This window comes from Kalmanozyma brasiliensis (assembly GCF_000497045.1).
Source record: "Kalmanozyma brasiliensis GHG001 unplaced genomic scaffold PSEUBRA_SCAF4, whole genome shotgun sequence".
NCBI classification, from domain to species: Eukaryota; Fungi; Basidiomycota; class Ustilaginomycetes; order Ustilaginales; genus Kalmanozyma; species Kalmanozyma brasiliensis.
The window spans coordinates 360635-388184 of NW_015961981.1; the positions used below are offsets into that span (position 1 = coordinate 360635).

Genomic DNA, 27550 nt, shown 5'->3' on the forward strand with positions numbered 1-27550 from the left:
CAGCGAGTTGCCTTTGGTTGTGAGACTGTCCAGGTAGAGTAAGGCTGCTGAGAGAGGAGCCCCCAAGGCAAATGGCTTCTTCTCGTCCATGCCGCATTTTTTGAACGTCGGAATTCGGGCTCAGCACGGTTCACGCTGGTGATGCACGTCCAAATGTGCCTCTTTACCAGCACCATCAACCCCATCCACCCTCCTTGTCTCGGCTACTCGCGCCCCAGATCACGCTGTAGACCGAGCCAGCTCTATCTGACGCAGTATTCTGCTAGGCGTTCCAATTCCTTTGGCGTGCAAAGGGCCTCTCACGGAGAGCCGAAACGGCAACACCACCCGCCATGGACGTCACCAAGGCAGTGTCGGCGTACATCCAGCGCATGATTACGGAAGTCGCTGGCATCAAGGTCCTCCTGCTGGATCAAGACACAACACCAGTCATCTCTACCTCTTTCACACAGTCTTCTTTGCTCAGCCATGAAGTCTACCTCACCGACCGTGTCGACAACGCTAACCGTGATCGCATGCGCCATCTCAACTGCATTGCTCTTCTCCGTCCAACACCACAGTCGATCGCAGCATTATCTCGCGAGCTCCGACAACCCAGATACAAGTCGTACTGGCTCTACTTCACCAATGTTCTACAAAAGCAAGACATCGAGCTGCTTGCCGAGGCAGATGAGCACGAAGTCGTCAAAGAGATCCAGGAATTCTTCGCCGACTATTTGCCCGTCAACACCGACCTCTTCTCGCTTAACATCGACACACCACCGGCACGCATTTGGGGCGACAACCCTGCCACCTGGGATCAGCAAGGTCTCGACCAGCACGTCAAGGGACTCATGGCGCTTCTTCTCAGTCTCAAAAAGAGACCAGTCATCCGTTACGAGAGGATGAGCACGCTCGCGAAGAAGCTGGGCGAAGAGCTTTCGTACCAGATCAGCAACAGTCACTCTGGCTTGTTTGACTTTAGAAAGACCGAGAACGCGCCGCTCCTTCTCATCCTCGATCGCAGGAATGATCCCGTCACACCTCTCTTGACACAGTGGACGTACCAGGCCATGGTGCACGAAGTTCTCGGCATCAAGAATGGCCGTGTCAGCCTTGCCGATGCGGACGGTATCCGTCCTGAGCTCCAAGAAATCGTTCTCTCGGGCGACCAGGATCCTTTCTTCTCGGCAAATCTGTTCGACAACTTTGGCGATCTCGGCGCTTCAATCAAGAAATATGTGCTTGAGTATCAATCAAGAACAGCATCCAACGCCAGCATCGACACGGTCGCCGACATGAAACGCTTCGTCGAAGAATACCCGGAGTTCCGCAAATTGGGCGGTAACGTCAGCAAGCATGTCGCATTGCTCGGCGAACTCAGTCGCAGAGTCGAAAGAGACTCGCTGCTGGAAATTTCAGAACTAGAACAAAGTCTTGCCAGCGTCGAAAGCCACGCCTCTGACCTCAGAGCGGTTCAGTCCATGATCGAGTCGACAAAGGCCTCTCACGACGCTAAGATCCGCATCGCCATCCTCTACGCTCTGCGATATCAGAAATTGCCCGGCAACCAGATCCAGAAGATAGTGCAAGACCTGCTCAAAGCAGGTGTACCAGAAAGCCGCGCCGCCCTCGTCTTTGTCACACTCAACATTGCCGGAGCGGACCAGCGGCAAGACGACCTCTTCGCCAACGAGAACTTCTTTTCACGAGGCAAGAGCGCTCTCAAGGGTCTCAAAGGCGTTGAGAATGTCTACACGCAGCATACCCCGCACCTCGTACAGACAGTGGACAACCTGATGCGCGGCAGATTGAGAGACACAAGCTACCCCTTCATCTCGGCCAGTCAAGGAGGAGCGCCCTTCAACCCTGCGGAGCGCCCGCAAGACGTCGTCCTGTTCGTCATTGGAGGTGCGACATACGAAGAAGCCCGCTCGATCGCTTTCTTGAACGCTCAACACCAACGCGGCGCCCAGGCAGGCGTACAACAGGCTGCTGTCGGTGGCGTGGCGGGCACTGGCACTCGCTTTCTGCTTGGAGGCAGCTCAATACACAACAGCAAGTCGTATCTGGACATGGTCCAGGACGCGGCATCTCGGTTCGATGCGCGAGTCGCCAAGCCTCCCGCCAACCTGGGACTGGGAGGACCAGCCCTCAACCTCAGCATCGGACCTGTTCAGCTGGCCGTAGGAGGGAGACAGAACGGATCGGGCCCTGGCGGTGCGGTAGCCGGAGCAGCTGCCAGTCTTCTGGATCCCGAGTACCTCGGCGAGGCGGCCAGCGGTGCTAGGGATCTTGCCACAGATATCTTTGGCAGAGTGAGGAAGGGAGTCGAAGGCACCATCGGCGGTCTGCAGTGAGGGAAGTGAATGAATGAAATTGTACTTGATAACGATGTGCTAGAAATTGGCGTTCGTGGCCAGGCTGGTGCGTTGAGCCGATAAAAGAGTCGCTTAGAATTCGACACACGCCGGACTTGTGACAATTTTACCTTCTTTCTGCGAGACCAGGGCACAAACTAGATAAGAGCGCAGTCAAAACAAATCTTTTCATCGCCTTCTTTCCCGCTTTTGACGCACTTTCGTCGATTTTAACTGCTGGCCGACAATAACTCAATCGTTGTAGCTGTGCGACCAGCATCTACACTTCTGCAATCGAATTTGAATAAAATATCGGCAGACAGAGTCCTAATTTACTTATAGCACAGATTTAATATCTCGATTGTCCGCAGGCCAAGAGGATCTTTTTGTCGCAATGCCGTTGCCAAAAACGGAAAAGCCGGTCGAAAAATTGGAGTCTTCAAATTGTCTTCCCATTTGCGAGAGCCAAGCGGGCGCGGATGACCATTTGCAGCATCTGGAGCGGCAAAGCGCACTACAGTCGAGTCGCGGTCCTCTTTTCAGAATCCTACGTCTCAACAATCGTGGCTGTGCTTCAGTGACTCTATAGAAAAAGAAAATTCCACCTGAGCTGTGGTGAAGAAGCTCTGTCTGAGCATCGAGACGGTGCCGAGCCCACCTTGCATACACTCACCTGCCTTGCCAAGCTGTGTCCCGGGGCCCGCAAACCTTCATGCCTGACTGATGTTCACCCTGTCATTCGTTCTGTGCTCGGCGGTGGTGGTCCGCCACAAAGGATGTTGAGCCGGCTCACACAGAGAGATGATGTGTGGTGACGTGGTCGTCCGGACCCAGGGATGATGGTCGCGTCGAAGTGGTCATCGTCTGAGTCCGATCTCGAATGCCTCCCATCACGTTCAAACGATTTCAAGGCGAAGGCGAAACGCCTAAGACGAATCGAAGGAAGCACAAGCGCACGGTCACAGCTATGGAGATGGAGAGGACGGACAAAGGGACAGTGCCAACTGCATTCAGTCATGGTGGTGATGCGGTGGCGTCTACATCATTCGTCAAACTTTTCGCCCTTGGAGTTGGTGCCAGAGGGCACCTTGACGGATGCGGCGACATCGCAGTCCTTGAGGTTGCACTTCTCGTCGACAGTCGACCCCGCCGCAAGGATGCAATTTTCAAGCTTGGCACTGTGATAAGGAAGAGAGAAGGTCGGGTCAACCATCAAACGTGAGAGACAAAGCGGCCACCGATCGAGCGGAAAAACTTACTTGTCGCCGATCCTGACACCGTCCATGACGATAGCGCCGGTGAGCTTGACGTTCTTACCGATGACACACCCGCGTCCGATAACACTTCGTTTGATGGCGGTGCGCTCGCCGACGCGCGTAAAGCTCTCCACCAAGGAATCCGAAGAGATCTGTGCCTTGGAGTCGATCCATTGAGCAGGGGCAGAACCCTTAGTCGCATCTTGTGAAGCTTGACCGGAGGTCGAGTCGGTCGAGGAGGTAGTGGGAGCCGGCAGAGACTGACTCGGTAGTGGGTGCGAGAGCGCGGAGGGTACGAGAGAAGCGGCACCTACAGCACCTGCTGCCGAAGCGCTTGCATGCCCTGCTGGCCCGCTAGCTAGACATCGCAGCAGATAGCGATTGCACTCCAGATAAGTTGGAACGGTGTTGGCTCGTGCGATGAAAGGCTCGCGTTTTGCATCTTCCTCTCGTTCCCTGATCTCTTCAACGGAGGACGAGGGGTCGATGGGATGCTTGCGGTCTGCTGAAAGGCGGTAGATGAGGGCATTGACTCTGGCTTCGGCAGCAGCTTTCTTTGCTGCTGTGCGATCCTGCTTTCGCACGTCTGTCGTCCCGTCGTCCAGCTTGCCAGAGGGTGAGATGAGCTGGGATCGTTCAGGAGAGAAGAGCGGCGAAGCACGATTGTTGACTTCGTCAAGGGCAGATCGGAAAGTGGAACCGGCCTGAAGGAGCTCGGCATCGACAAAAGTGCTTGATCTCAATGGACTGGTGGCGTTCTCCTTGCCCGAGTGAATGTTCCACGACGAGAATTGTTCCGGGATGGACAGGTCTTTCGAGGATTGGCTGGACCAACCCGCCTTTTCGCGAAGGCCAGTCATCCAGCCGCATTTGACCATGAAGGGGACGACTTCCTCTCGAAGGCTCTTCATCTTTTGGCCGGCCTCGGATTTGAGCAGGCCGAGAAGCTGCCGAAGATTGAAGAGATAGACGTGCGAGTCGAGGAGAGAGGTGGATATACGCACGTGAGGATGCGACCACAAGAGCGACATGCGGAGATGCATGTCAGACGAGTCGATGTCCGAGATGTCATCCGAGTCCTGGAGAAGCAGCAATTGATGCGCCGTGCAGTGATCGGTGCCATGAGACGAGGAACTGCTCGCTTGCAAAGGATCACGGTCGTAAGCGCTAAAGAGCTTGGGCGGACCTGTGTCAAGAAACATAAAACGCCAGTGTCAGCGTAAGACCAACGAAGACCGCTTCGCTCGGCGGATCTAGACTTACCATCCTTTTCACGTTCTTTGCCCGTACCCTCGCCGGCGCCTCTTTCATACATCAAGCAAGTCAGTGCAGGTGAATTCGGCACACCGGAGACGTGGCTGCTGATGATGTCGGTGAGAGAGAACGACTGCGTGATCAAGTCGACAGGAAGAATGAGAGGATCCTTGTCGAGTCGTCCGACTGAGTGGAGCCAAGAGATGAGGCCTGCGGTGCCGAGTCGCTTGTATTTGCTCGCGGGAGTTGGGGCGGACGAGTCTGACTTGGAGCTTGTGATGTCGTCGGGTCCAAGAGGCAGTAGGTCGACTCGCATGACAGTCTCATTTTGCAGGGAAGAGACAGCGAACGAGCTTCCGGCGAGGTAAGGATTGCCAGCAGCTGGTGTTGCGGAGGATGCGGAAGTGCTGTTGAGCCCGACCGAGACCGAGACGTTCGGATACTTAGACGCTTCCTCGACAGCGGCAGCAGCGGCTGCGGCAGCTGCAGATGAGACATTCTTCTTTCCCGACTGAATGAGGGTTGGCGGGATGAGGATCAGGGATTTGAGGGCGGCCGTGAGGGTGGAGTGATGCTCGGATGGCGCAAAGACGACAGCATGACGAAGGCCAGCAGACAGAAGCTGCTGCAAGGCGAAAGCGATCATGGGCCTGTTGAGTACAGGAAGCATGGCCTTTGGTAGATCGAGCTTGCCAGATTGTTGCACATCTTGGGAAGCGTCTGCTGCTACAGTTGAGGTGGAGAGCGGATAGAGGTTGCTGCCTGGCCCGCAGAAGATGATGGGCTGTACAAGAGGCGGGTGCCATTGAGCCCCTGAAGTGACGGTCGCCATGGTTGCTGGATGCTTTGCACAGCGCTGACTCCTCGTCGATGCTGGTGCTGTTTGCGCGATGAAAGGGAGGAGATGATGGGGCCTAGAAAAGGTTGCAGCCAACTTTTTTCTTCTTCTGCCAAATCGCGTGGCAGCGGTGTTCTTCTCGACAAACGTCACAAACTCTCTGGATTCACGTTGCAGGGTCCTTCTGAAATTGCGAGCTGAGTGCAGCACGGTTCAGTTTCTTGCTCGACGTGCATCCTTTTCGTCAGACCCACCAACTTCACCCTGACTCCGGAACAGTACTCCGACAACACGTCTGGCAGATTCCGCCTGTAGCAAAAGGCGGTGAAGCCACATTCCAACACAGCAGGAAACTCTACAGCAGGAAGCCCCAATACTTCCTTCAGAAGGTTCAATCCGGATCCACGATACCGTCAGATGATGCGCCAAAGGTAGACACAGCCTCGATACGTACCACACGGACAGCGCCTAGTCAAGCAGATGGCGATGAGCAGCTCGAATCTACCCCAACAAGGCCTTCGGTCAGGTAGAGAGAGTGAGGAGGACGCCGGTCTTGTATCGTATGAGGGCGATAATGCTTCACATCGACTGGACCTTCCCTCCTACTCGACTGTCGCAGCGGAACGAGCGCCGCTTCAGCTCAAATCCACCACATCCTCAAAGGAGGCGCAGTTCGATGCAGACTCGGACGATATCGACGAGCAGGACGATGTTGTCGCTATACAAGCATCTCAGATAGGGCTGCGATCGCACGACGATCCCCTCCTTACCTCGGTAGGCAGCTGTTCGAACCATCTCCCCCGCAGGGAGCGCGGTGCTCGTCGCCATTCGCTCATCGATCGTATACCCGGTCAGAATCGCATCCGAACTTCTCTCGATGGCTTGAGCCACGATCTACGCGCCATACGCCAATCCCTTGGTGTGCCTGGCTGGGACGGCGAAGGTCTCCCTGACTGGCTCAAGAGGGGGGCAGGTGTCTTCGATGGAACCGTCAATATGGCAAACAGCATTCTGGGCGCCGGCATCGTTGGTCTTCCATACTCCATGCGAGAGTCGGGCTTCATCGCTGGTCTCGTCCTGCTTGTCGGTCTCTCTTTCCTGACCGATTGGACAATCCGCCTCATTGTTCTCAACGCAAAACTCAGCGGCCGCATCACCTACATCGAGATCATGGAGCATTGCTTTGGTCACAACGGCAAAGCCGCTGTCTCCATCTTCCAATTTGCCTTTGGCTTCGGTGGAATGTGTGCCTTCTGCGTCGTCATTGGAGATACCATCCCACATGTCATCAAGATGGTCTTTCCCTCCTTGGATGGAACCTTTCTCGCCAATCGTCAATTCGTCATCACCTTCTTCACCATGACGGTGTCATATCCGCTCTCGCTCTATCGCAACATCGAAAAGCTCAGCAAGGCCAGCGCCATTGCGCTCGTCTCCATGGTCGTCATCATCATCGCTGTCACCGTTCGTGGCCCAGCGATGCCCGCCGAGCTGAAGGGCGATCCCGCTCTTCGATTGTCCATCGTCAACGTCTCAAACCTGGTCCGATCCATCTCTGTGATCAGCTTCGCCTTTGTCTGCCACCACAACTCCCTGCTCATCTATGGGTCTTTGAAAGAGCCTTCGATGAGGAAGTTCGGGCGCGTCACACATTACTCAACCATCATCGCCGCAGCGGCCACCATCACGATGAGCGTCGCCGGCTACTGGAGCTTCGAGGAAAAGACACTCAGCAACGTCCTCAACAACTTTCCGTACGACGATATCACAGTCAACATCGCCCGCGGACTGTTCGGCCTCAACATGCTCACCACCTTGCCGCTCGAGTGCTTCGTTTGCCGAGAAGTGCTCGAGACGTACTTCTTTGCTGGAGAGTTCGATCAGAACCGCCATCTGATCTTCACCTCGAGTCTGGTCGTCAGCGCCATGTTCATCTCGCTCCTGACGTGCGATCTGGGCATCGTACTCGAACTCACCGGTGGCTTGAGTGCAACAGCGTTGGCCTTTATCTTCCCAAGCATCTGCTACCTCAAGCTGACGAGCGAGACGGGCAAGCGAGTGCCGACGGCAGACCTGTCTCACCTTACGGGTCACGGGAATAGCAGCAGCAACCTCAACGCCAACCACGGCACCATCGCGCACGACGATTCGCAACAGCACGGAGAGGAGGAACAGGAAGCTCTGATTGAGCAATCCAACGGCTCGATAGACCGGGGCCAGAACGCGATTCGCGCCAACCAGTATGACGGTGCAGAAGAGGAAGAGCCTTCGTCGTACGACCGCCTTGAAAGAATGGAGAACGGCCAAAGAGCCGCAGCGAATGGATCTGCGAGGGATTCTGTCGACGTTGATGACGTCGAGCTGCCCTTGCGGCCGGGTGCAAGCGTACGCTTCCGACCGGCAGCAGCCAATCGAAAGTGGTGGCAGTCAACGCGGCCGCTGAGTGTGGCGTGTGCCATCTTTGGGTCTGTGGTTCTAGTCATCAGTGGTAAGTCAACGCGTTCCTTGCACAAGATCGGCATGACGAAGGGCATCGTGAACGACTCGCTGACGAACTCTTCCTTATTTTGCCACGCTTGACAGTCTGGACGGCCATCTCGGACACGGCCTCGGGCAAGACCGGCGCAGTGCATCAATGCTGATCGCGAAATCTTACTTACAGTGCTTGTCTGTGGAAGCAGTGTTCCGAACATAAAATCCTTGCCACCACGCAACTCTGGTCTGAAGCCGCACAAGCAAGACGTGAAACCACGCATGGAGATTTTGAGCGAGTCTGGAAGGAATGTTCTGTAAAGCGCGTGACACTAAGAGTACATGCTGATGCGATGAGACTGATGCGACGGACGGGGAACACGATTAAAGGAGCGACATGGAGCAAGAGGAGAATGCAAATCAGGGACTCGTGCGACGCGGCGGTGCGAAGAAGGTGAGAAATGCTTGATGGACGGCACTGGTATGATGCTGAGGGTATAGCAATGGTGTGGAAATGTACGACGAAATTAGGCGGAGAGAGACGAATGTTCCGAGAGAGGATCCGTGTAGTAGGACTGGAAAGGAGACTGGCCCGAGAGATCGTCGCTGAAGACGGCTCGGCTGAAGGGTCGCTTGACGTCTTCAAGACGCGTGTCGGGTGTGGAAGAGCGGTCGATGGCGAAGGGAAGCATGGGAGAATCGTTGCGTTCCCTGAGCCTGAGCGAGGCGCTGTCTCTGGGTGAGGCGGAGCGCATGGACCAAGACTGCTGTGAGATGTCCTGATAGACGGGCGAGCGCTGCGAATCACGGTAGATGGCAGGCGAATGCGGGCGTGAGGAGATGGGAGAATTGCTGCGGGAGTCGTCCTCTGGCTCCTCGACAATGACTCTGAGGGGTGTAGGGCCAGCTTGGGTCCATGAGGGCAGGACAATGTCGCCAGTGGGAGTCGTCTGAAACGCTGCCTGCGAGAAAGTCGAGGTTGACGGCGAGCGCATGAGAGGATGATCCTGAGATGGCCTGGGTGGCAGCTGTGGTTTGGAATCTGGACGATAAAGCGGACGGTGATGGCTGAGAGGAATGCCGATTTTGGAGGAACCACCGGCAGCGGCGGCAGCGGCTCTGCGGGCGAAACGCTTTGTTCGCTGGTTGCGATATTCTGCGCGCCGGCCGAACATCTTGTCGAATGAGCGCTTGATGAAGGAGAAGAGGACGACGATCTGAATGATGAGGAGGACGGCCATCAAGGTCTGCTTTGTGCTGTCGGCCTGTATCCAGTGTCTGGCCAAGTTGTCCCAGAAAGAAGGGGACAAGGGTGCGGGTGACGGCATGACTACGGGTTGTGAAGAGTCTGATGCTGCCGAGAGAGCGGATGCAGGGTTGTCAGAGAATGCAGTGACGGGAGCCTGGTCGGAAGGTTGTGCAAGGGTGAAGATAGGAGCCAGCTTGAATGCTGCTAGCACCACAATGAGTCGAGTATCGAGCATGGTTGCGATGTGTATGATGGTGGGTGCGAGCGCACTTGACACCTCACCAATTCAAAGATTGAAATGGCGAGAGAGATGTGCGACTTCGAACATGCGTGAGAGGGCAGCGAAGGATGAGGTGAATGGGATGAAAGGAGGGACCGGTGGCGAGGACAAACCTGAGCTGATATGTGTGCAGGCCAGAGTGGAAGCTCGTGATTGGATTCTGAGCCCACACAAGGCAAACAGAAATTATGCAGAGGCTGCCGGCAGCCACATACGCAACCAACGACGGCTCCGTGGGCACTAGAGCAGAGGTCTCCGCGGCTCCCGTCCTTTTTCCCGTGCCGAGTTGGCCAAGCCGCGTTACGCCATGTCGACCCCCTGCTGTTTCCCCCTGTGGACCCTTACTCGCTCTTGCAAATTCTCCGCAAGAGCAGCTGGCAGCGTAACGCTGGTCCATCATGCCTGAGTACGGAGCATTTTTGGATTTTAGGTGTGGCCCTCACCTCATATGGATCACTGGAATCGCTCTATCGGGTCGACACCAATCGGGGACAACCGATAGGAAGAAGCGAAATTTCATCATCATCAAGGGACCTGCAGCAAGCAGCCTGTCAACGGCTATTTTTGTCCTCACGAGGCGTGTGAATGTGATAAGTGATTTGGAAGATTCGGCTCGTTCCGTCCCAAGTCGATAGGAGTTACCGAAGTCAATCGGAAAGGACAGCCTCGCTTCAACTCATCGCATCACTGTCATAGCAAGCATTTGGGCCGCAGGAGCGTCGCTGGCCAAAATGACCCAGCCATCTGAGACGTCGCGGGCGGCATCATCGTCGTCGTCGTCTTCTTCGGCGGCATCATCTTCAAAGGTTGCCCCTCCACAGCGGGCACGATGGATGTACGCTCGCGGTGATACATGGGCCACCTTTCAACCTCATGATGATGAAAAGCTCGAACAAAGATGGAACAAGCTCGGCGGCGCAGTGTGGGCTCGCTCACATCGTCGAGAAAGGCCCGGCGATGACGAGCAGCAACAGTCCATCACCTCATCGGCGCGCGCTCCCCCTTCCGGCGTCGACGCCATCCACTCCGCCCTGGCCAACTTCTCAGAATCATCCAGCAATGGCAGAAACAAGGCCAAAAAATCTTCTCAAGATCGAGAGCAATCGAACACCTCTTGGCTCGGCGGCCTGCGTCACTACATGCCCTTCGGCGCCACTCACGACACTAAGGACGATGAGGACAATGCGGGCACTGACTCAAGCGAGCAGGATAAGTCCAAGGAAGACTCAGACTCGGAAAAGATCCAGGTCAACTTCATCCTTGATCCGGATCAGCCCGAGTCGGAACGCGTCGCTAAAGTAGAGGTCATGGAAGATAACCTCTTCGACGTTGACCTCGAGTCTATGACCCTCTACCCGGTCTTTTGGAAAGGTGTCCTGCTCAAGGTAGTGCGCGCAACATGGTTCTATTCCTCCCTCACAGATGGATCCTACGCACCTATCAGCTGGGAAGACCCTCTATCGCAGGATCTCGATCACGCCTATGAGCAAGCACAGCCCTGGCTCAACGACGCCTCGTCTGGCGACGACTCCAAAGACACCTCCAACATGGGGGAGGAGACGGACAAGTCGAAGCTTTATCCGCTACCAAGCATGAAAGACAAGGGTCAAGTTTCCTTCCAGGACGCCGAAGTTGGTCGCATCTTCTCTGAAGACCTACGAGGCCGCTTTCTGTCCGTCGTCGGTGGGTCCATCGTAGTCCGAGGCTTTGATCGGGCCGAACAGATCGCAGAGCAAAAAGAATTCAGTCCACTCTTCCACGTGTCCCTGCCTTGGGCCAACGATGACGAAAACGACCGTGGCACAGGGGATGGAGGGACGTCCAAGTACAGCGAGGCCCAACAGAAGGGATCTAGCGTTGGCGCCCACACGGCTTCCAAACGCGAAGGCGCAGCAAAGCCTGGTTCCTCGCCTCCATCAGGCGGTGGCGCTGATGGTCCGAATCGCACCGGCTCGTCGACTGACGGCGACAAGGACGAGCGAGGGTCATTCATCTTCAAGCTTGTTCCTTCCAGCGACGCAGCCTTGCGTCCACTGGTCGCCCTCAAGAAGCTATTTGGCTACAACGAAAATGACGCCGTCGACGAAGAGAAGCGCAAGGTCAAACAGCAAATGACCGAAAACGAGCTAGATCGACAAAAACGCTCCGAAAATGAACCCGACCTGATGCCTGACGATCGCAAAGACGAGCCTCCCGAGCTGGTCTTCGCCATTCATGGCATAGGACAAGCCCTTACAGAAGATATCGAAGCGCTCGACTTCGTGTATGATGTTGAGCGTCTTCGCAATTTGGCGAGCGAGAATTCCAGCGATCCCGCCGTACGAAGACTCTCACGGGGACGTAGAGCCCAATTCATCCCTATCTGCTGGCGAAGGTTCGTCGAGTTCGATGATCAGCCCGACGAGAACGACAACTTTTACACGCTCAGCGATATCACCAACTCAGCGGCTATCCCGATGGTCCGCAATGTCATCACCAAGGTTGTGCTTGACGTGCCTTTCTACTTGTCTCGGCACCGCAAGAAGATGATCGACTCGGTCATCTCTGAGCTCAATCGCACCTATCGTCTCTTTTGTCGTCGCAACCCCGACTTCGAGAAGAACGCAGGCCGCGTTTCTATCATCGGTCATTCGTTGGGCTCAGCATTGTCAGCCGACATTCTTTCGTCACAACCATCCAAGGTGCCGCCACTCTTGGAAGTCGAGCGGTCAGATCGCGATGCCCTGAGGCGGAACGAAAATCTTCACTTCAACGTCAAGAACCTCTTCTTCATCGGCTCGCCCGTAGCATTCTTCTTCCACCTCGATGGCGGGCAGCTCATTGCGAGAAGCGGCACCGACAGGCATCCAGACAACCACGGAGATGCTCTGGACGGCGAGAAAGGTCGTTACGGCTGCCTGGCGACGGAGAATGTGTACAACATCTTCAATCCCAATGATCCCGTCGCTTTCCAGCTCGCCCCAACGGTCGACTCGGCCTACGCCAAGCTCATCAAGCCCATTTCGATCGAGAGCGCCACCGAGGTCATCCTTCGTAGCCTCTCTCTGCCACGTATCAGTGTCAGTCGGGTCTTTGAGAAGTACAAGGATCGTCCTTTCCAGGGTGTCGGCAAGATCGTGAGACAGGCGCGCATTCTGGAGAACAAACAAGATGCGCTTCCCTCTGACCTCTCCGAGCTCGAGGAGAAGCATCTCAAGCAGAGGAAGCTCGGCAAACGCATCGTCGACGCCTCGGACTACATCCAGACCGTGCGCAAATGGCACAAGCTCCAGAACGCCGATCCTGGCTCTGCTGATGCTGGCGCAGCCACGCCAGAGAAGAGGGAGCTCGAGACCGAGGAAGGCAGACGCAAAAAGATGCTGCAGCCTGAAACGGCCCTCCGCACATCATCCATTCCGGGAGAAGAGGCAGACGACAAGCACGACTTTGATCTCGACTCGCTCGAGCGGGCCGAACGTCGTTTCCGTGCACTCAATCCGCACGGGTGCATCGACTATCACCTGTCCGCAAGCATCAGCCTCAGCGGATACCTAGACATGTTTGGTGCGCATCTGTCGTACTGGGGACACAGAGACTTTGCCGTCTTTATCCTCACGCAGCTGTTCATGGACTTTACCAAGAAGGACGAGCTTACCATCGTGCCGCAGATCCAGAATTCGCAGAAGAGCGATGACAGCGACGACGAAGAGGAGGATGACGAGGAAGATGAAGACGAAGACCACGAAGACGAGGAGGATGACGAGGAATAGACTTCACCGGCAACCATGCCCGACTGCGGAATCGTAAATGTGCAAGCAAGTCCCGGCATTCAGAATGAGTCTGAAACAAGCTTCTCGTGTGAGAACAAGCTTGTGTTGGCGCCATGCTTTGCAGTTTATCTCGATCGAGCTCGAATGTGAAGCTTCGCACATGCGCTCTTGCTCATCCGCACTCACACACGCTGTCGAAATCTCTGTCGTGGAAGCGAGTTCCATTGGATGCGCAGAGTGGTGTTACAGGCGTCTGACATCATCTCGCTTTCTCGAAGGGAGGAAGCATCACGTACGGTCGACGACAAAGTACTCATGATACTTGCGCGAGCCATCCACCTTTGCTAGCAGGGTCTCGCGGTCGAGGACTGCAGTCCCTTCCTTCTGCGTCTCTTCTATCTTGCTCTCCTCTTTCTCTGGCTCGAGGGTGTCGAGGGTGACGCTCCACGCGTTGTCATGGGTGCTAAGCGGACGGGCGTCCACAATGCCTTCCCCCTTCGACTCGGGCTGGTCGGCGGGCAGGACGCCCCGTACGAGACGCAGCATGACGCTCAGCTCGCGCTTGAGCTTCTCCCGCTCCTCCGGGGTGGAGGGCGGGATGAGCGCCGATAGCCGGTGCAGCTTGTCCAGCTGCTCGTCGGTGAGGAGTTCGTCCGAGGAAGAGGCGGATGAGTCGGGCTGGATCACGCTGCGGATGCTCCACGTGCCGCTGTCTGGGATGGCCGGGTGGGAGGATGAGGAGAGACGACGCGATGAGGTGTGCAGCGATCGACGCTGGGTGGGAGTGCTGAATGGAGACTGTTGCTGTGATGTCAGTGATGTGAAGAGGAGATTGATCGTCAATTCTCGTTCGGTCAACTTCTGATTATTCAGCCCGGGCACCACTCGCCCTTCTCTCGTGACGCACCACAGCACAAGCAACAGTAGACGACGTACCGCTCATCACAGTCACCATGGGGCTCGATGAGCGATGTCCGAACGTCAGTGCTGATGCTTGAATGTGATTCCGTCTAGAGAGGTGTGTGTTGAGGAAACATGTGTTCAACGTACCGCAGTCGTCCGCTCCTTTCCGCTCTCCCCTTGCGCATCCACCTCCGCCTCGGCCGGTTCGGCATTCGCCTCCAGCTGTGCAGCCATCAAACTCCTGAACCGGCTCCCCGGCCGATCGAGCTGCTCGAACGTGCCCTGCTCGACAATCTTGCCCTTCTCGAGCACCTGGATGTTGTTGGCGCTCTTGATGGTGCTCAGCCTATGTGCTACGATCCACACGGTGATCTTGCCCTCGCTGATGATCTGTTCGATGGCCTTGTTGACCATCAACTCCGACGCGCTGTCCAACGCAGAGGTGGCCTCGTCGAGAAGGAGGATAGAGGGCTTGCGAACTAACGCACGGGCGATGGCGATCCTCTGCCTCTGCCCACCCGATAGCTGCCTCGAGCCGATAACTGTGTCGAGCCCACGCGGCATCTCGGCGATGAACGACTCGCATCCTGCCATGCGCGCTGCCTGCTCGACCTCTTCGCGCGTCGCAGACTCAGTGCCGTATTTGATGTTCTCCTCCAGCGTCCCGTCGAACAGGATGGGCTCCTGAGGTACAAATGCGAGGTGCTTGCGGACGCTCTCTGGTCGATACGACGCGAGGTCCTGACCCGCCAGCAGAATCCGGCCCTTGACGGGGTCGTAGAAGCGCAACAGGAGCGAGTGGACCGACGACTTGCCTGCGCCGGACCCACCGACCAGCGCGTACGACTGACCGGGCTCGATGTCGAGCGTCACACCGCGCAGGATGGGCTGCTGCGGTCGGGAAGGGTAGGTGAAGTGCACGTCTTCGAACCGCACCGGCAGCCGAGCGGGCGTGGTGCTGACGGACAAAGTCTCACCTTTACCCAGGGCGACGTTGGACTCGCGGTCGATCAGCTCGAACACGCGCGCGCCCGCACCGAGACCCTTCATCAAAGAGGCGAAGAACGAGGTGAGACTCACCATTCCTCCGCCCAAGTACGCCGTGTACATGAGCAACGAGGTCAAGTCACCCACCGAGATCTCGCCGCGGCTGACTAGGTGACCGCCGTACGTGAGGAGCGTCAGGATCGCGCAGTTGCCCACGAAGCCGGTTCCGGCGTAGAAGAACCCGGAAGCGTACGCCTCTTTTGTCTGCAGATCCACAATCGAGCCGATCTTACCGTCGAACCGACGCAACTCCTGACGCTGCGTGTTGAAGGCGGTGAGTGTACGGAAGGCGGGCGGGGAGAGGCGTTCCTCCGCGAGACGAGTCATTTGGCCCACGGCATCCTGCGTCTTGTGCGTCAGATCGCGCAGATAGCGACCGTAAAAGACGGCTCCGATGGCTGCAGGCGGCACGACGGCCATCATGAGCAGCGTCAGCTTGGACGAGATCATGAACATGGCGGTGCCGGCAAAGAGCACCGTTGCGCCCGCACGAAGTCCGTCACCGATGTCCGAAGTGAGCGACTCTCCGACGATGTTGGTGTCTACACTGAGACGGCTGACGACGTCACCGGCACCCTTATCGGCCAGCTCCACGTCCTGTCGCAACGCAGATCGGTATGCCTGGTTGCGAATGCCCTGGATGACGCGAACACCGGAAAGCTCGAGCAGGATATTGCTACCCGCTTTGGCACCCGCGCCAATAGCAAAGATGAGGAGCATCAGTGCGGCAACAGTCCCGAACCCGAGGCCGAAGAGAGCGTTCTGACCAGAGGTGAAGAAGTCGATCAGGCGACCAATCGCGAAGGGCACGGTGAGCGTGATGGACGAAGACACGAGGAGCAGAGCGAGAGCAATCAGGATGTTTCGCTTCTGAGGCATGGCAAGCGAGAAGAGGCGCTTGAGGTCCGGGAAGTTGGTCGGCGCAGGCGAAGCGCCATCTTTGGATTTAGGCGCCGACTTTGCTAGTTGTGATTGGAGAAGAGATCGAATGCGCGCTGAGAGCCTGGATGCTAGCGAGCCAGTGGTCGCTGTTGCGGCTTCTTTCGTGTTAGTCGCTTCTTTATCTTCTGATGATGTAGTTGGGATCGCATCTTTGGCTGTTGACGATATAGACTGCGCAGCTTTGACCGGCTCTGTCTTGTCAAGTCTGATGATGGAATTCGAAAAGGCACGCGCCAGTGGTAGTGTTGATCCATTCGATGGGCTCAACGCCAAACGTGATGCAATGTGGATTGGCGCCGGCCTCGGGTGAGACGTTGCGAGCCATATTGACCGCGTCAAGGCTGGAACTACTCTGAGTGCAGGGGCGCGAGCACACGAGCGAATGCCGACGACGGCGGTGGCCGCGGGCCACATGATGGCGGGAAATCAGCTACTAGGTCTTAGGCCATCTAAGTTCGGGCTGACTGATCCTATCCGCTTGGGAGACGATGGTCGATACAAACGTCGAAGCAAGTCAAGACGATCGGATCTCAGCCATGAGAAAGCAACGTCGCCGCGCCGATGTGACACGTGGGAGGCCGGACGTTGAGGTGATGGGAGCAAGGAAGAAAAGGCTTCTCGGAGTGACTTTCGATGACCAAGACTGGACCAACCTTCCTCGGAAAGGCCGGTTGCTTGTTGCTTCCGTAAAACCCTTCGGATCTTTGAGATCGGTTCGCGATGTTCCCTTCTTGACCTAAGCCAGGGACCTCGTTTGGAAGACTCGAAAAAAGTGGAGCATTGGGTGTCACAACCTTAACATCTTACAAAATTCTCAGTCCGATCCGGCCCTTGGCCCGATCTACAGTACTCGTCTCGCCGCACGTCGACAAACGACAGAGATCTCAACAGACAAGCTTCGCGCTGCTACGGTAAGACACAAATGATGGAGGGTCTGAGGGTATGTTTGATCATATTGGGCGTAGAAGCTTTGCATGGTGGCACAGCAAGTGAACATCCTAAGCAGCGGCCTCCAAAAGCACAGTCTCGTCCGCCTCCCCGCTCTCCATCATCGAGTCATCCGACGAGTCCAGCCCCAGCACCAATTGCTTCTTTGCCTTGTTCTCAGCTTGCTCTTCTCGGGCTCGTCCAAAGTGCAGCTGGACCACCTCCTCCGACTCGTCTTCGCTTTCGGACTCGCTCTCGAACGAATCTGGGTCGAACTGGACGGGTACGAGGAGCGGATTGCGGCGGAGTGGCGAGGAGTGAATTGGCGTCGAGCGGGTGGTTGGGGCTTTGATGGGTGAGCATGACTTTGAAGGTGTCGCTCTGTTGGGCGTGAATGATTTGGACGGAGTCACTCTAGCGGATGTTGGCTGTCTGGGCAGGTTGGTGTCTTTGCTGCTCAGCGGCGTGCGGACTCGGGCGGGCGTCCCGGCTGTCGGCGTGGCCGGAGTCTTGATCGGAGTCGCCGGGACGCTTGGAGCCAGTGTGACTGCTTCGACATGGTCGGCTTGTAGGTCTTGTAAGTCATCGACCGCAGGCGTCTCTCGCTCTTCCTCGGGTTGGACCTCTTCCTGGGAAACGCAAGTGTCAAACTGGTCGAGGGACATGGCTGCTTCTTCGACGACAGATTCGTCGGGCTGGACACTCGAAGCAGTCACGTCCATTCCGGACTGCCCTTCGTGCGCATCAGCAATGTTGTCCACGGTGACCGGCTCGGTAGTCTGTTCGATAGCCTTGCCTTCTGTCTTTGTGTCTGAAAGGATGTCTGCTGCTTCCTCCGCTACCACTTCAGCATGGTGCGCGACGACTTGCTCCTCCACAATAGGCTCCACAGCAGGCTGGGTGATCACATCGGCCACCACTGGCTCGGTCTGCTCGACCGGCTCGACGGCCGCAACCGGCAGACCCGGCGCAACAGAAGCTACCTGAGCCGCGGCTGCAGAAGCTCGTCGATGCTTCTCCACCGCCTTGACCAGCGCCACGCTCGCCTTCTTGACCGCAACCTCCCTGTCAGACGCAGCAGCTTTCGCTCCGACCAACTTGCTCTTGGCGGTGAGCGAAGCAGCGATCGAACTCTTGGGTCGCAAAGAGCTCGTCGCTTTCGGCTGGAACTTCTTGATTGCGGCCGCGGGGACGATCTTGCTGCGTGTCGAGGCTGTAAGTGCGGTCAGGGTGGACGATCGGGTGATGGTGGGAGCGTCTGCCTTCTTGACTGCGACGGCAGTGGCTGGAGCTGTGATGACAGACTTAGCTGTCACGCTTGGCTTCGATCGTACGGTGGTTGATGTGGCTGTGGTGCTCGGCTTGACCGTTGCAGCAGGCCTCGAGGACTTGGCCATGACCGCTGACGAGGCTGCAGGCTTGGCGACAGGCTTGAATGCAGCTGCTGAGGAGCTGACGATAGGTCTCTTGACGACAACCGGCTTCGCTACGGTGCTGACCGCCTTGGAGACGACTTTTCTGCCTTCGGCGGCTGGTCCCGTCGGTGTCGTCTTGGCCGCCCTGGCCTCGAGGCGTGCCTTGGCTGCCAACGAAGCAGAAGGCGCTGTCTTGACCGGAGCCGCCTTGCCTGGCTGCTTGTTGCTTTGAACCGTCGAGCTAGCCACCTTCTTCACTGCTGCCGGTTTGTCCTTGGGCATCGCGGTCACCTGTGCCACCACAGCTGGCTTCACCGTCTCAGCTTCTATCTTGTCCTGCACCTCGAGCTGCTTCTGATCCGCCTCGACGGCGATCGACTCTGGTACTGCTTTCATCTCCGCCTCGACCTTCGCCGACGGCGCCTGAGGCGTGCGAGGAGCAGCATGAGCCTTGGGCATGGGACTCGACTCGACCGACTCGGACACGTTCGCAACGCGGCTCGCAGCAATCTTGGCGGAAGGTGTCGCTGCAGCTACGCGCATAGCCGACGCCTTGACTGCGGAGGGTACCGCCGCCACTCGTTGTGCTGGAACCCGGCTCGCTTTGACGCCCGTCCTCGGCGTCTGTGCATGCAGGTAGCGTTCAGGTGGCGTGTTCGGTCTGTCCTCGTCGTCATCTGAGTCCACCCAGTCTGCGTGGTGCTCCGGCGAGTTGCGGGCCTTTGACCGAGCTGTCTCCGCCGGAATGTGAGCATCCGCGTCCGTCTCTTTGTGAGAATTGTCGGCCTGAACAGCGATCTGTGGAGCCGATCTGGACCTCCTCAGCTCATCCGCACCCCTCTCAGCATTGGCCAGGAGCCGATCCGAGTCGGAGTCTTTGCTGTCCGGTGATGGCTCGAATCGCACCGTGACGGTCTTCTCGCGTCTCTTCTCGCTCTTGGGAGGCTTGTCGGATTTCTCCCGGTGTTGGCGATCGCGAGACGAAGACGAAGAGGCCTTTGCGGCTGGTATATCGCCGACGAACGCCTGCTTGTAGGCAGCCAGGAGCGCGCTCTTCCCGTGAAGTCCGGATGCCGCGGCGAACGAAGGTGCATTTGCGTTGATGTCTGCATGCCTGTGTGACGCCGACTCCGAGCCGTGCCCGCTTCGTGGTCTGCTCCCATCGTTGCTGTCCTGCCTGCTGGGACCTGCGACCACGTCGAATCGTGACACGCGGAACATGGCACCTGAAGTAACGGGTCCTTGAGGTCGCAGCTGATCGAAGCTAGGCTGCCTCTTCATGGTCGGTGCAGGGACGGTCTCGCTCTTGGCCGCATCGTCAAAGTTGAAGGATGGCATCCGAGCCAAACGAGCGTTTCTTGCTGCAGCGATCTGGTCTGCAAACAGGCCCCGCTTCCCATACGCAGCGTCGTTCATGCTGTATCCTGCCCCTGGCTGCGTTCGAGCTGTCGATGTAGTTGCTGAGGAAGTAGCTGCCGTCTTTTGAAGATCCGGGAAAAATGTGTAGGCTGGCGCAGCGCGAGACTGCGGAGCGTGTGACATGGGCATCAGCACCTCGTCTTGGCGGCTCGTGTGCGAGGCTGGTGGCCTTGCTGACCTGATCGGTGCTTCTGTCATCGGAGGAATGTCCACTTGCAGCGCTCCTGTCTTGGGCAGCGAAAGGTATCTGCGGATGGTGGGCGTCATGGGCTTGGTGAACTGCTCGACGCGTTCTGGCCAGATGGAGACATAGAGCTCAAACAGCCTCTTGGTGGTCTGTCGAACTTCCGGATTGGAGTCTGTGGCCCCGCTCTTGATGCATGCCTCGATGTCTGCTACACGTCTTGTGAGGCGGTCCTTCTCGGTGTGCTCCAAGACTAACACCAACGTCCCTGCTGCCACCGCTCTCAAGCCCTGGCCCTTGTCCTTGATCGCCTCTCGAAGATACGACACGACCGAAGGTGGCGCGCAGTGCTTGATGACAAAGTGCAGCGACTTCTCTGCCCTTTTGACGGCCACTTTGTTGGTCCTAGCGCAGATGAGCAGAAGTGTCGGCACGAAGACTGGGACCAATGGCTCGAACCTTTCCGCCATTCTCGGCGCTATCGAGTTGAGCAAGTCGCCCGCCGTACCTGACAGCTTTGTCCTTTCTGAAAGCAGAGCATTGTTGATGGGCCCTGCCGCTTCCTTGAGCAACGCTACGAATTCGTTGTATTTGGGCGCTCCACCTCGAGTGATGGCCTGGATGTGCAGCAATGCCCGCTCGATCTTCTGCCATGTGTGCTCGGTCTCGGGAGCATGCAGGTCATCGTAGAGATCGTCAAAGTGAGAATGGAGGTCGGAGACGGAAGCTATGCTGATCTTGGCGTCGGCTGATAGCGCTTTGGAAGGCAAAGGCATCCTGCCTTTCGCCTAGTGTGGTTGTTGGAAGAGAAGGACAGCAAACCGGTTGTCGCGAGTCGATCACGGGAATTCGAGATGTTTGCTCGTGTGTAGCAGAATCACCTCTTGTGTCGAGGGTGATGGGTATCAGTCGATGTGTGATATCAGAAGGTCCTCGCTATGGATGATGCTGCTAAGTCGAGTGATACAGTAGAGAGTGGAGGCTCAACCTCGAAAAAGTCAAGCTCGCGTGGGGTTGGCGGCGGATCAACACAGGTTCCGCGGGCGCGCCCAGGGCACAGCTGCATTTTGGCTCAGTTCTTCCATAAATCGCTCGAAGCAACAAAACGCGTGAAGCATCACGTGATTTCAAGTCGTATCAACTCAAGCATGGTTCCAACGGCTCAGACGCTCAGATTCATCCACCCCCATCAGACAAGCAATCAGCTTTGATCCGATTTGTATCCGATGGCATTGTATCCGGTGACAATGAAATCAGTGATAATCTGCCTGCATGCTCGGCCACTACTTTGCCCGCTCCCCACCACTGACGTTACGCAAGGGCGTCCTGAAGCTCTCTCGGAGCATGTTGAGACTCTTTCGGCCAAAGCTGACCTCCCTTCCGCCGCCTCGCGATCCCGTGCCCAGGTAGCGCTCTTCGGCAGCCTCCTGCGCATATCGGTTGAATTCGGCCTCGTAGCCTGGTTCGCGCTCCATCCCGTCGTCCTCGTCCTCATCCTCGTCCCTTTCGTCTTCGTAGCCATACTGGACCGTGCTTAGTCGATTGCGGCTAGCGGAGCGATCGACGTTCATAGATCGACGCGGAAGGTCCATCGACATGAAGCGTTGTCGTGCCATACCAAAGGCGCTCTGGCTTCGAGGGGGCAGATCCGAGTTGGAAGTTTCGTTCGCGGGCGAGGACAAGACTCGTTGACGTTCCGTCTGGAAGCTGGTTCTCGCCGCTCCCAGGCCGCCGTAGCTCTTGCGCTCACGAAGCTTGGGCAAGAACGAGCGGCCCAACGACATAGATGGGCGTCCCTGCGCAGGCGCGTCATTCTGACTGAGGACAATCGAAGGTCTGCTCCTATCGCCGTCGATGGTAGACTCGCGCTTCTTGCGCCCGAACGGAAGTCGGAAGATCGATTTCTTGCTCTTCTCTGCAGAGCCCACAGATCCAGGGTAGGCGTCCGACTGAGATCGACCCTGCTGCGGGAACGCACGACGACCAGATGCCAGTCCGTCGCTGCCATCATGGAAATCGGCCAAACTGGGCGAGTTGAACACACTGTCAGGTCGGCGTGGGTTCTTAGGCGGTCGCAGAGGCCCGTTGCCTTCCATCGAAGCGTCGTCGGCCATCGCTCCAAAGCCGTCCGCATTCCGCCCGTTGCGAGATGCTTGCATGCTAGGACGAGCCGCGTATTCTCCGAGGCCGCTGCCGGCGGGCCGAGCCACGACGAGTGCGGGCGCTGCCATCGATGTCGGTTCCACCATTGAATTTCTTGATGCGCCTGCCCCGGTCGAACCTGTTCGTCGATGCTCTGCGACACCCGCCGACAAGGGCATGCTGGGCAGCTCCTTGCGCACGCCGGCGCTGCCACCGCCCGAGCGGTACGACTTGTACGCATCGCTCTCCTCCGCGTATTGCTCGCCGTCCACAATGGGTGGCAGGGTCGAGGTGCGAAGATCTCGCATGCTGGCATAACTTGTCATGCGACCGCCGGGCACGCCGCCGCTCGTCGGAGGTAGCGACGTGGGCGCGGGGCTCGCACCGGTGGTAGCTTGCGTTTGAGGCGAAGGCGAATTGAGGTACTTTTGGATCATGGGATTCGACGCCTTCCGCATCCTCGCTGCGTCCTGCTGCGGCATGACACGGCCATTGGTGCTAGCGAACGCGTCCATCCGCGGCGACGCAGACTGGAAAGGTCCGAGATCGATGCTGTTCTGGCTACCCATACCTGATGGGTTCTGGAAGATCGAATTGTTCCCACTCAGGATAGGACGTGAGTTGGACTCGTCAGCCGGCTCGACACCGTTGCGGAAGAACGAAGAGGTCGATTTGCGAGCTTTGCTGAGCATGCCATTCTGGGGCAGACCCGTGGTATCGAGGGACTGATCCGCGCTGATCGAAGTTTTGCGAGCACGAGGGCTGTCGTTGCCCGAGCCTTGCGAGCGCTTGCTGGCATTGCGGCTGGCGATGCTGCCATTGATGCTGCCGCCCGCGCCTGCACCGCTCGAGCTTTGGCGACTGGGAGCACCGCTGCTGCCAGCAAGCTTGGAGAAGAGGCCACGCAGGCCTTTCTTTTTGCGCTGCTGAGAGGTCTCGTCCTGGTCCACTTCGAGTCCCCGCGGTCCAGCTTCCATAGGGTCCACGTAGCCATCACCAGACACCATTCTGGACCTGGATCGCTCGAAGGCGGCTGCCTCGGGAAGCGACGAGTCTCCATCCCCGGGAAAGCCGTAAAAGGATCGGTTGATCGCGGACGGCGACTCGACACCAAGAGGCGTTCCGGGCAGGAAACCTGTCTGGTTGATTCGGTGCTCCACGCGGTCCTCCTGTGCGACGTGCATATCGATCATCGAGCCGCTGTGCATGAGTGACAACTGAGATGCGCCCGAACGACCCACCCGCGAAGGCGTGCCGGTCGGCGATGTCCCCAGCACCGACCTGGACGGAGGCACGAGGCTGTCTCCTGGACTCAGGGGGTACCCGATGGGCGATGATCGAGACGCATCGGCAGCTGAACGGAGATCTTGTACGCTTGCTGCCCTTGCTGCTTGCGCCGAGGCAAAGGGCATTCGGCGGCCACCATTGGAAGTGATGAGACCGCTGCCGACAGACGCTGGCGCAGCGAGCTGGTCGTCCGGATCGGAGTTGGAACGTCCAGGCACCGTTTGAGGAAGCGTGCGCGTCTGCAGCGGCGTGACAGGATAGGCGGCGGCGGCGCCAAGAGCCGATTCCGTTGTCGCTGTACCGGCAGTCATCTTTCTACGGGCTGCTTGCGCTGCTGCAATATCTCGCTCTTTCTCCTGACTTTGCTGAGGCGTCAACACGCCGTCGTCTGCCGTTGTCGGCAGCATCGACTGACGTGAGACACTGCCGACCGCAGCAGAACCGTCGCGTGGCGGTGCAAAGGGAGAGGACAGACTGCGCTCTGGCTGCTGCCCAGTCGCGTCCGGTAGGACGATGCTGCCACGGTTGCCGGTGGAGTCAGCGATGGATCTCGCCTTCTTCTCCGCCTCGAGTCGCATCCTCGACTGCTCCATAGCGATGTACTTGGCCTGCACGGCTAAGAATGTCTGTAGTGTGCGCCAGCGGAACGAGGAGGCTGGCGGGTTCATCTGCGTGTGCAGCTTGAGTCGTTCGACGGTCAGCGGCTCGCCCTTGCCGATCTTTTTGCGAGGCCTGCGCGAGCCTCGTGTGCTACGACTGTCGCCCTGGCCGTCGCCCTCGGCGGGAGAGTAGACACCAGATCCATTTGCTGCTTCTTCGGCTTCGAGTCGGACAGCTTCTTCAAAGTCCCTGTCACTTTCGCGCTCCCAGATGCCGTGGCCAACGACGGTGATGTCGATCATATCCTCGTCTCGCATCATGCATTCGAGACACACCTCGGGATCATTGAGGCTCCTTCGCACACCGTCGGGACCGATCATGCCGGAAGGCAATCCGTCTGGTCGGTGCTGCAGCTCGAAGGGCGGGACGAGACTTCGTTGCGCCATGAGGCCGGGATACTGGCGCGAGCCTGGCTTCTGCGGTCCGGAGCCGGGAGACGCAAACACCGGATATGGACCGTTGCTGCCGCTTGACACCACATTGGCTGCGGCCATAGCGGCACTAAAAGCGCCAACGCTCCTCCGCTGTTCGCGAGCCTGCAACTTTTGCAGCTGCTGTGTGCTGTACGTCTGCTTCGCCGAATTGGCATCAGCAGGTGCAGACGACAGTACGTTGACATTTCGGTCGTCCTTGACCATGCTGGTGCGGTCGTCGTTGCCACGCGCGGCCGTGTTGGGAGCGCCATTTCGATCGTTGAAACCGGTGAGGTTGTCGGCGGGAACGAGCTGCAAAGGTTTGAGCTGCGTCTTGAACGCGTCCGAGCGACCTTTCTGCGCCTTGGTGACGTCGTTCTGCTTCTTGCCGTCCTTGCGCTTCATCCTGCGCCGACGCTCCCACTCGGCTCGTGCTTCCACCTCTCCGTCAGGCGGGGCGCTAGACTCGTGCGAAACGCTCTCGGTGCTAGCGGTTCCAGGCCTGTCCATCGCGTCGCCGCTTTGCGCTCCCGGTGCAACAGCGGCGGCCTGCTGTGCTAGCGCCACGTTGGCTGTGAGACTAGCATTCGACTTGCGGCGACCTCGTTCGAGAACAGGAATGGGTGGAGCCTCGGCTGGTGGATTCGTTGGGGGGACGTGCGACTGCATTTCCGTCCTGGACTGCTGCTGAGGGCCTTTGGCCTGCGCCTGCAGATGTGCGAGACCGGCAGCTTTTTGTGCTGGAGAAATGTCGGCCAGCGGCTTCTTACGATAGTCGGAGACCAGGGTCGGGCCGTTCCTGAGCATACCTGGGTCAAACGCAGGCTGAGCCTGGACTGCCTCCGTTGGCAGCGGCGGTGGAATGACGTTGTCCACGGGTGCTGGAGTCGCTGCGGCGTTTAGCCTACGGTTAGCAGCGTCGGGAGTGGAAACGAAGGACACCTTGGGAGCAACGTGTTCGACTGCCCGCACGTCCTTGGCGGGAGGCAAGGGGGCCGCGTCTTTGGGCGCGACCGAAGGCAATTGTCGGTCTCTGTTGAAGTCGGGCGAGCGAAGCATGACTTGAGCGGTCTCGTCAGAAGGAGCTGTGATGGTAGTCGAGGAGAGAGGCAAGTTTGCTGGAGAAGGTGCCAATCCTTGTGTCTTGATAGGTGCGAGGGTCGATTCTGGCAGCAATGCGGCTGACTCGCGGAGATCCCGACTGCTGTCGTTCTTGGCATTGTCATCGCTGGCTCTCCCATCGGCTGGTCCGTTCTGCGCGGATGCTCTCGGAATGCCGGCATCCGTCTGTGTTGGCGCGACGGCAGGAGCAGATCGGAGCTCTTCACGAGCATGAGGACGAGGAATGGCAGGCCGAGGCGAGGATTGGGCGGATTGCGCATCCCAGAATGCGCCTGGGAGACCGCCGGGGACATGACGCTCGTCGTTCGAGGAGCCGTAGCCTGACTGACCGCGATCGATCCACGGACGCATGTTGTTGGACGGTAACGGCGCGTGGTTGACCATGCCAGGAGCAGCCGGAGACGCATGGAATGTGTTGTCGGCGAGCTCTTCCCGTTCGTACGTCTCCTCGTCTGCTTCATCGCCGCTGGTAAAGCCTGCGCTGTTTGCGGTCTGAAACGACAGCACGGAAGCTCGCTTGGCCTGGTTGACAGGCGTACTCGAGGTGGTGCCTACGCTGCTTCGGTTGCTGGGTCCATCGTGCATCCAATTTGAGCCGCTGAGATGGCTCATGGCGGTGCCTGGGCGACTCGAGCTCTCGGAAGGAAGCATGTAGGCATCGGCGGAAGAGATGGGACGAGACGGCGATGGCTGCGTTTGTTGATCGGCGGCCAATCCGCTGCCGGAGTGAGATCGGGAAGGCTGATGCACTGCTTGCTTGGCCAGCGGAGTTGACTCGGATTCTAAGCGCTGCGGCTGCTGTTGTGGTGTGGCAGCTGCGGTCATTTGCGAAGCAAAGGTGAGTGCCTGCGGAGTGATGGGCGATCTGGGCGTGGGCGTGCCGTCCTGCGACGAGGGGACGCGGCCGTGCGCGGTGCTAGCAACGCCAAAGGATCCGGGACGAAGCGTAGCGGAAGCCTGTGATTCGCTGGATGGTTGCCGTCTGTCCGCTGCATCGGTGTTTGCGATGTTGATCGGCGTGGTGCTGGATGCAGGTGGCACTGATGGAAGCGCCTTGTTGGAAGATGCAGAGCTGACCGAGAATCTCTTGTTCTCTTGTGTGTCAGGGTGCGCAGGATTTGCATTGTCCGGATATGCTGCCTTTGTGGCCTGCATTGAGCTGGAGGAAGGATCCGTCTTTTCAGAGCTTGCGCCCAAAGCAGATGTGCCGGCGATGTTGAGATCGAAGCCGTCGTCAAAGCTGATCTGAGCCCAGGTGGGCTTGCGCTTCAACTCGGACTGAGACTCGGCAGTCAGGAGAGAGGACGAGGGCGCCGCCGCTGCGGATGGGTCGGTGCCTTGCATAGTGTGGAGAGAGCCCCTGTGTGAGCTTAATGTTGAACGACGCTGGCCAAAGCAACGTCGATGAGCCGGGCGAGAGCAAATGATCGCCGAACCAAGAATAGGCTCGCAGATCGGAGCGGCGTGCGGCTGCACAGAGCAAACCTTGACGAGATGTCGCAACGAGTTTGGCAGAAAAGAGCAAGTCGCTTATCCATGCGTACAGGGCCGGAGACGATCCACAGGACGTAGTCTAGGTCCGAGACGAGGTGAAGCCCAAGGCTCGTGCGAATGGCGACCCGCACGATGCCTTTCTATGCCGGTGCGACCGT

The 27550-nt window shown here is 57.9% G+C and overlaps 8 protein-coding genes across 8 annotated transcripts; 3 read left to right on the forward strand and 5 right to left on the reverse strand.

Annotated features, from left to right (window-relative positions):
• Nucleotides 1-332: 332 nt before the first annotated feature.
• Nucleotides 333-2339, forward strand: PSEUBRA_004808 (Sec1-like protein; the record flags this gene model as incomplete). The annotated part of the gene is made up of 1 exon (XM_016438286.1): nucleotides 333-2339. The coding sequence occupies one exon, from the start codon at nucleotides 333-335 to the stop codon at nucleotides 2337-2339; it is 2007 nt and encodes a 668-aa protein (XP_016290772.1).
• Nucleotides 2340-3381: 1042 nt separating this feature from the next.
• Nucleotides 3382-5681, reverse strand: PSEUBRA_004809 (Bacterial transferase hexapeptide repeat; the record flags this gene model as incomplete). Its single annotated transcript, XM_016438298.1, has 3 exons — nucleotides 3382-3517; nucleotides 3599-4781; nucleotides 4859-5681. The coding sequence occupies 3 exons, from the start codon at nucleotides 5679-5681 to the stop codon at nucleotides 3382-3384; spliced, it is 2142 nt and encodes a 713-aa protein (XP_016290773.1).
• A 486-nt stretch (nucleotides 5682-6167) lies between these two features.
• Nucleotides 6168-8329, forward strand: PSEUBRA_004810 (Amino acid transporter, transmembrane; the record flags this gene model as incomplete). The annotated part of the gene is made up of 2 exons (XM_016438282.1): nucleotides 6168-8175; nucleotides 8271-8329. 2 exons carry the CDS (start codon nucleotides 6168-6170, stop codon nucleotides 8327-8329), a joined length of 2067 nt encoding a protein of 688 aa, XP_016290774.1.
• Nucleotides 8330-8686: 357 nt separating this feature from the next.
• Nucleotides 8687-9643, reverse strand: PSEUBRA_004811 (uncharacterized protein; the record flags this gene model as incomplete). Its single annotated transcript, XM_059465376.1, has 1 exon — nucleotides 8687-9643. One exon carries the CDS (start codon nucleotides 9641-9643, stop codon nucleotides 8687-8689), a length of 957 nt encoding a protein of 318 aa, XP_059321569.1.
• A 776-nt stretch (nucleotides 9644-10419) lies between these two features.
• PSEUBRA_004812 (uncharacterized protein) lies at nucleotides 10420-13437 on the forward strand (the record flags this gene model as incomplete). The annotated part of the gene is made up of 1 exon (XM_016438289.2): nucleotides 10420-13437. One exon carries the CDS (start codon nucleotides 10420-10422, stop codon nucleotides 13435-13437), a length of 3018 nt encoding a protein of 1005 aa, XP_016290775.2.
• A 288-nt stretch (nucleotides 13438-13725) lies between these two features.
• PSEUBRA_004813 (ABC transporter, transmembrane domain protein) lies at nucleotides 13726-16743 on the reverse strand (the record flags this gene model as incomplete). Its single annotated transcript, XM_059465377.1, has 2 exons — nucleotides 13726-14241; nucleotides 14488-16743. 2 exons carry the CDS (start codon nucleotides 16741-16743, stop codon nucleotides 13726-13728), a joined length of 2772 nt encoding a protein of 923 aa, XP_059320455.1.
• A 584-nt stretch (nucleotides 16744-17327) lies between these two features.
• PSEUBRA_004814 (CLASP N-terminal domain protein) lies at nucleotides 17328-21050 on the reverse strand (the record flags this gene model as incomplete). Its single annotated transcript, XM_016438310.1, has 1 exon — nucleotides 17328-21050. The coding sequence occupies one exon, from the start codon at nucleotides 21048-21050 to the stop codon at nucleotides 17328-17330; it is 3723 nt and encodes a 1240-aa protein (XP_016290777.1).
• Nucleotides 21051-21557: 507 nt separating this feature from the next.
• PSEUBRA_004815 (uncharacterized protein) lies at nucleotides 21558-27242 on the reverse strand (the record flags this gene model as incomplete). Its single annotated transcript, XM_016438305.1, has 1 exon — nucleotides 21558-27242. The coding sequence occupies one exon, from the start codon at nucleotides 27240-27242 to the stop codon at nucleotides 21558-21560; it is 5685 nt and encodes a 1894-aa protein (XP_016290778.1).
• Between the last annotated feature and the right edge of the window lie 308 nt (nucleotides 27243-27550).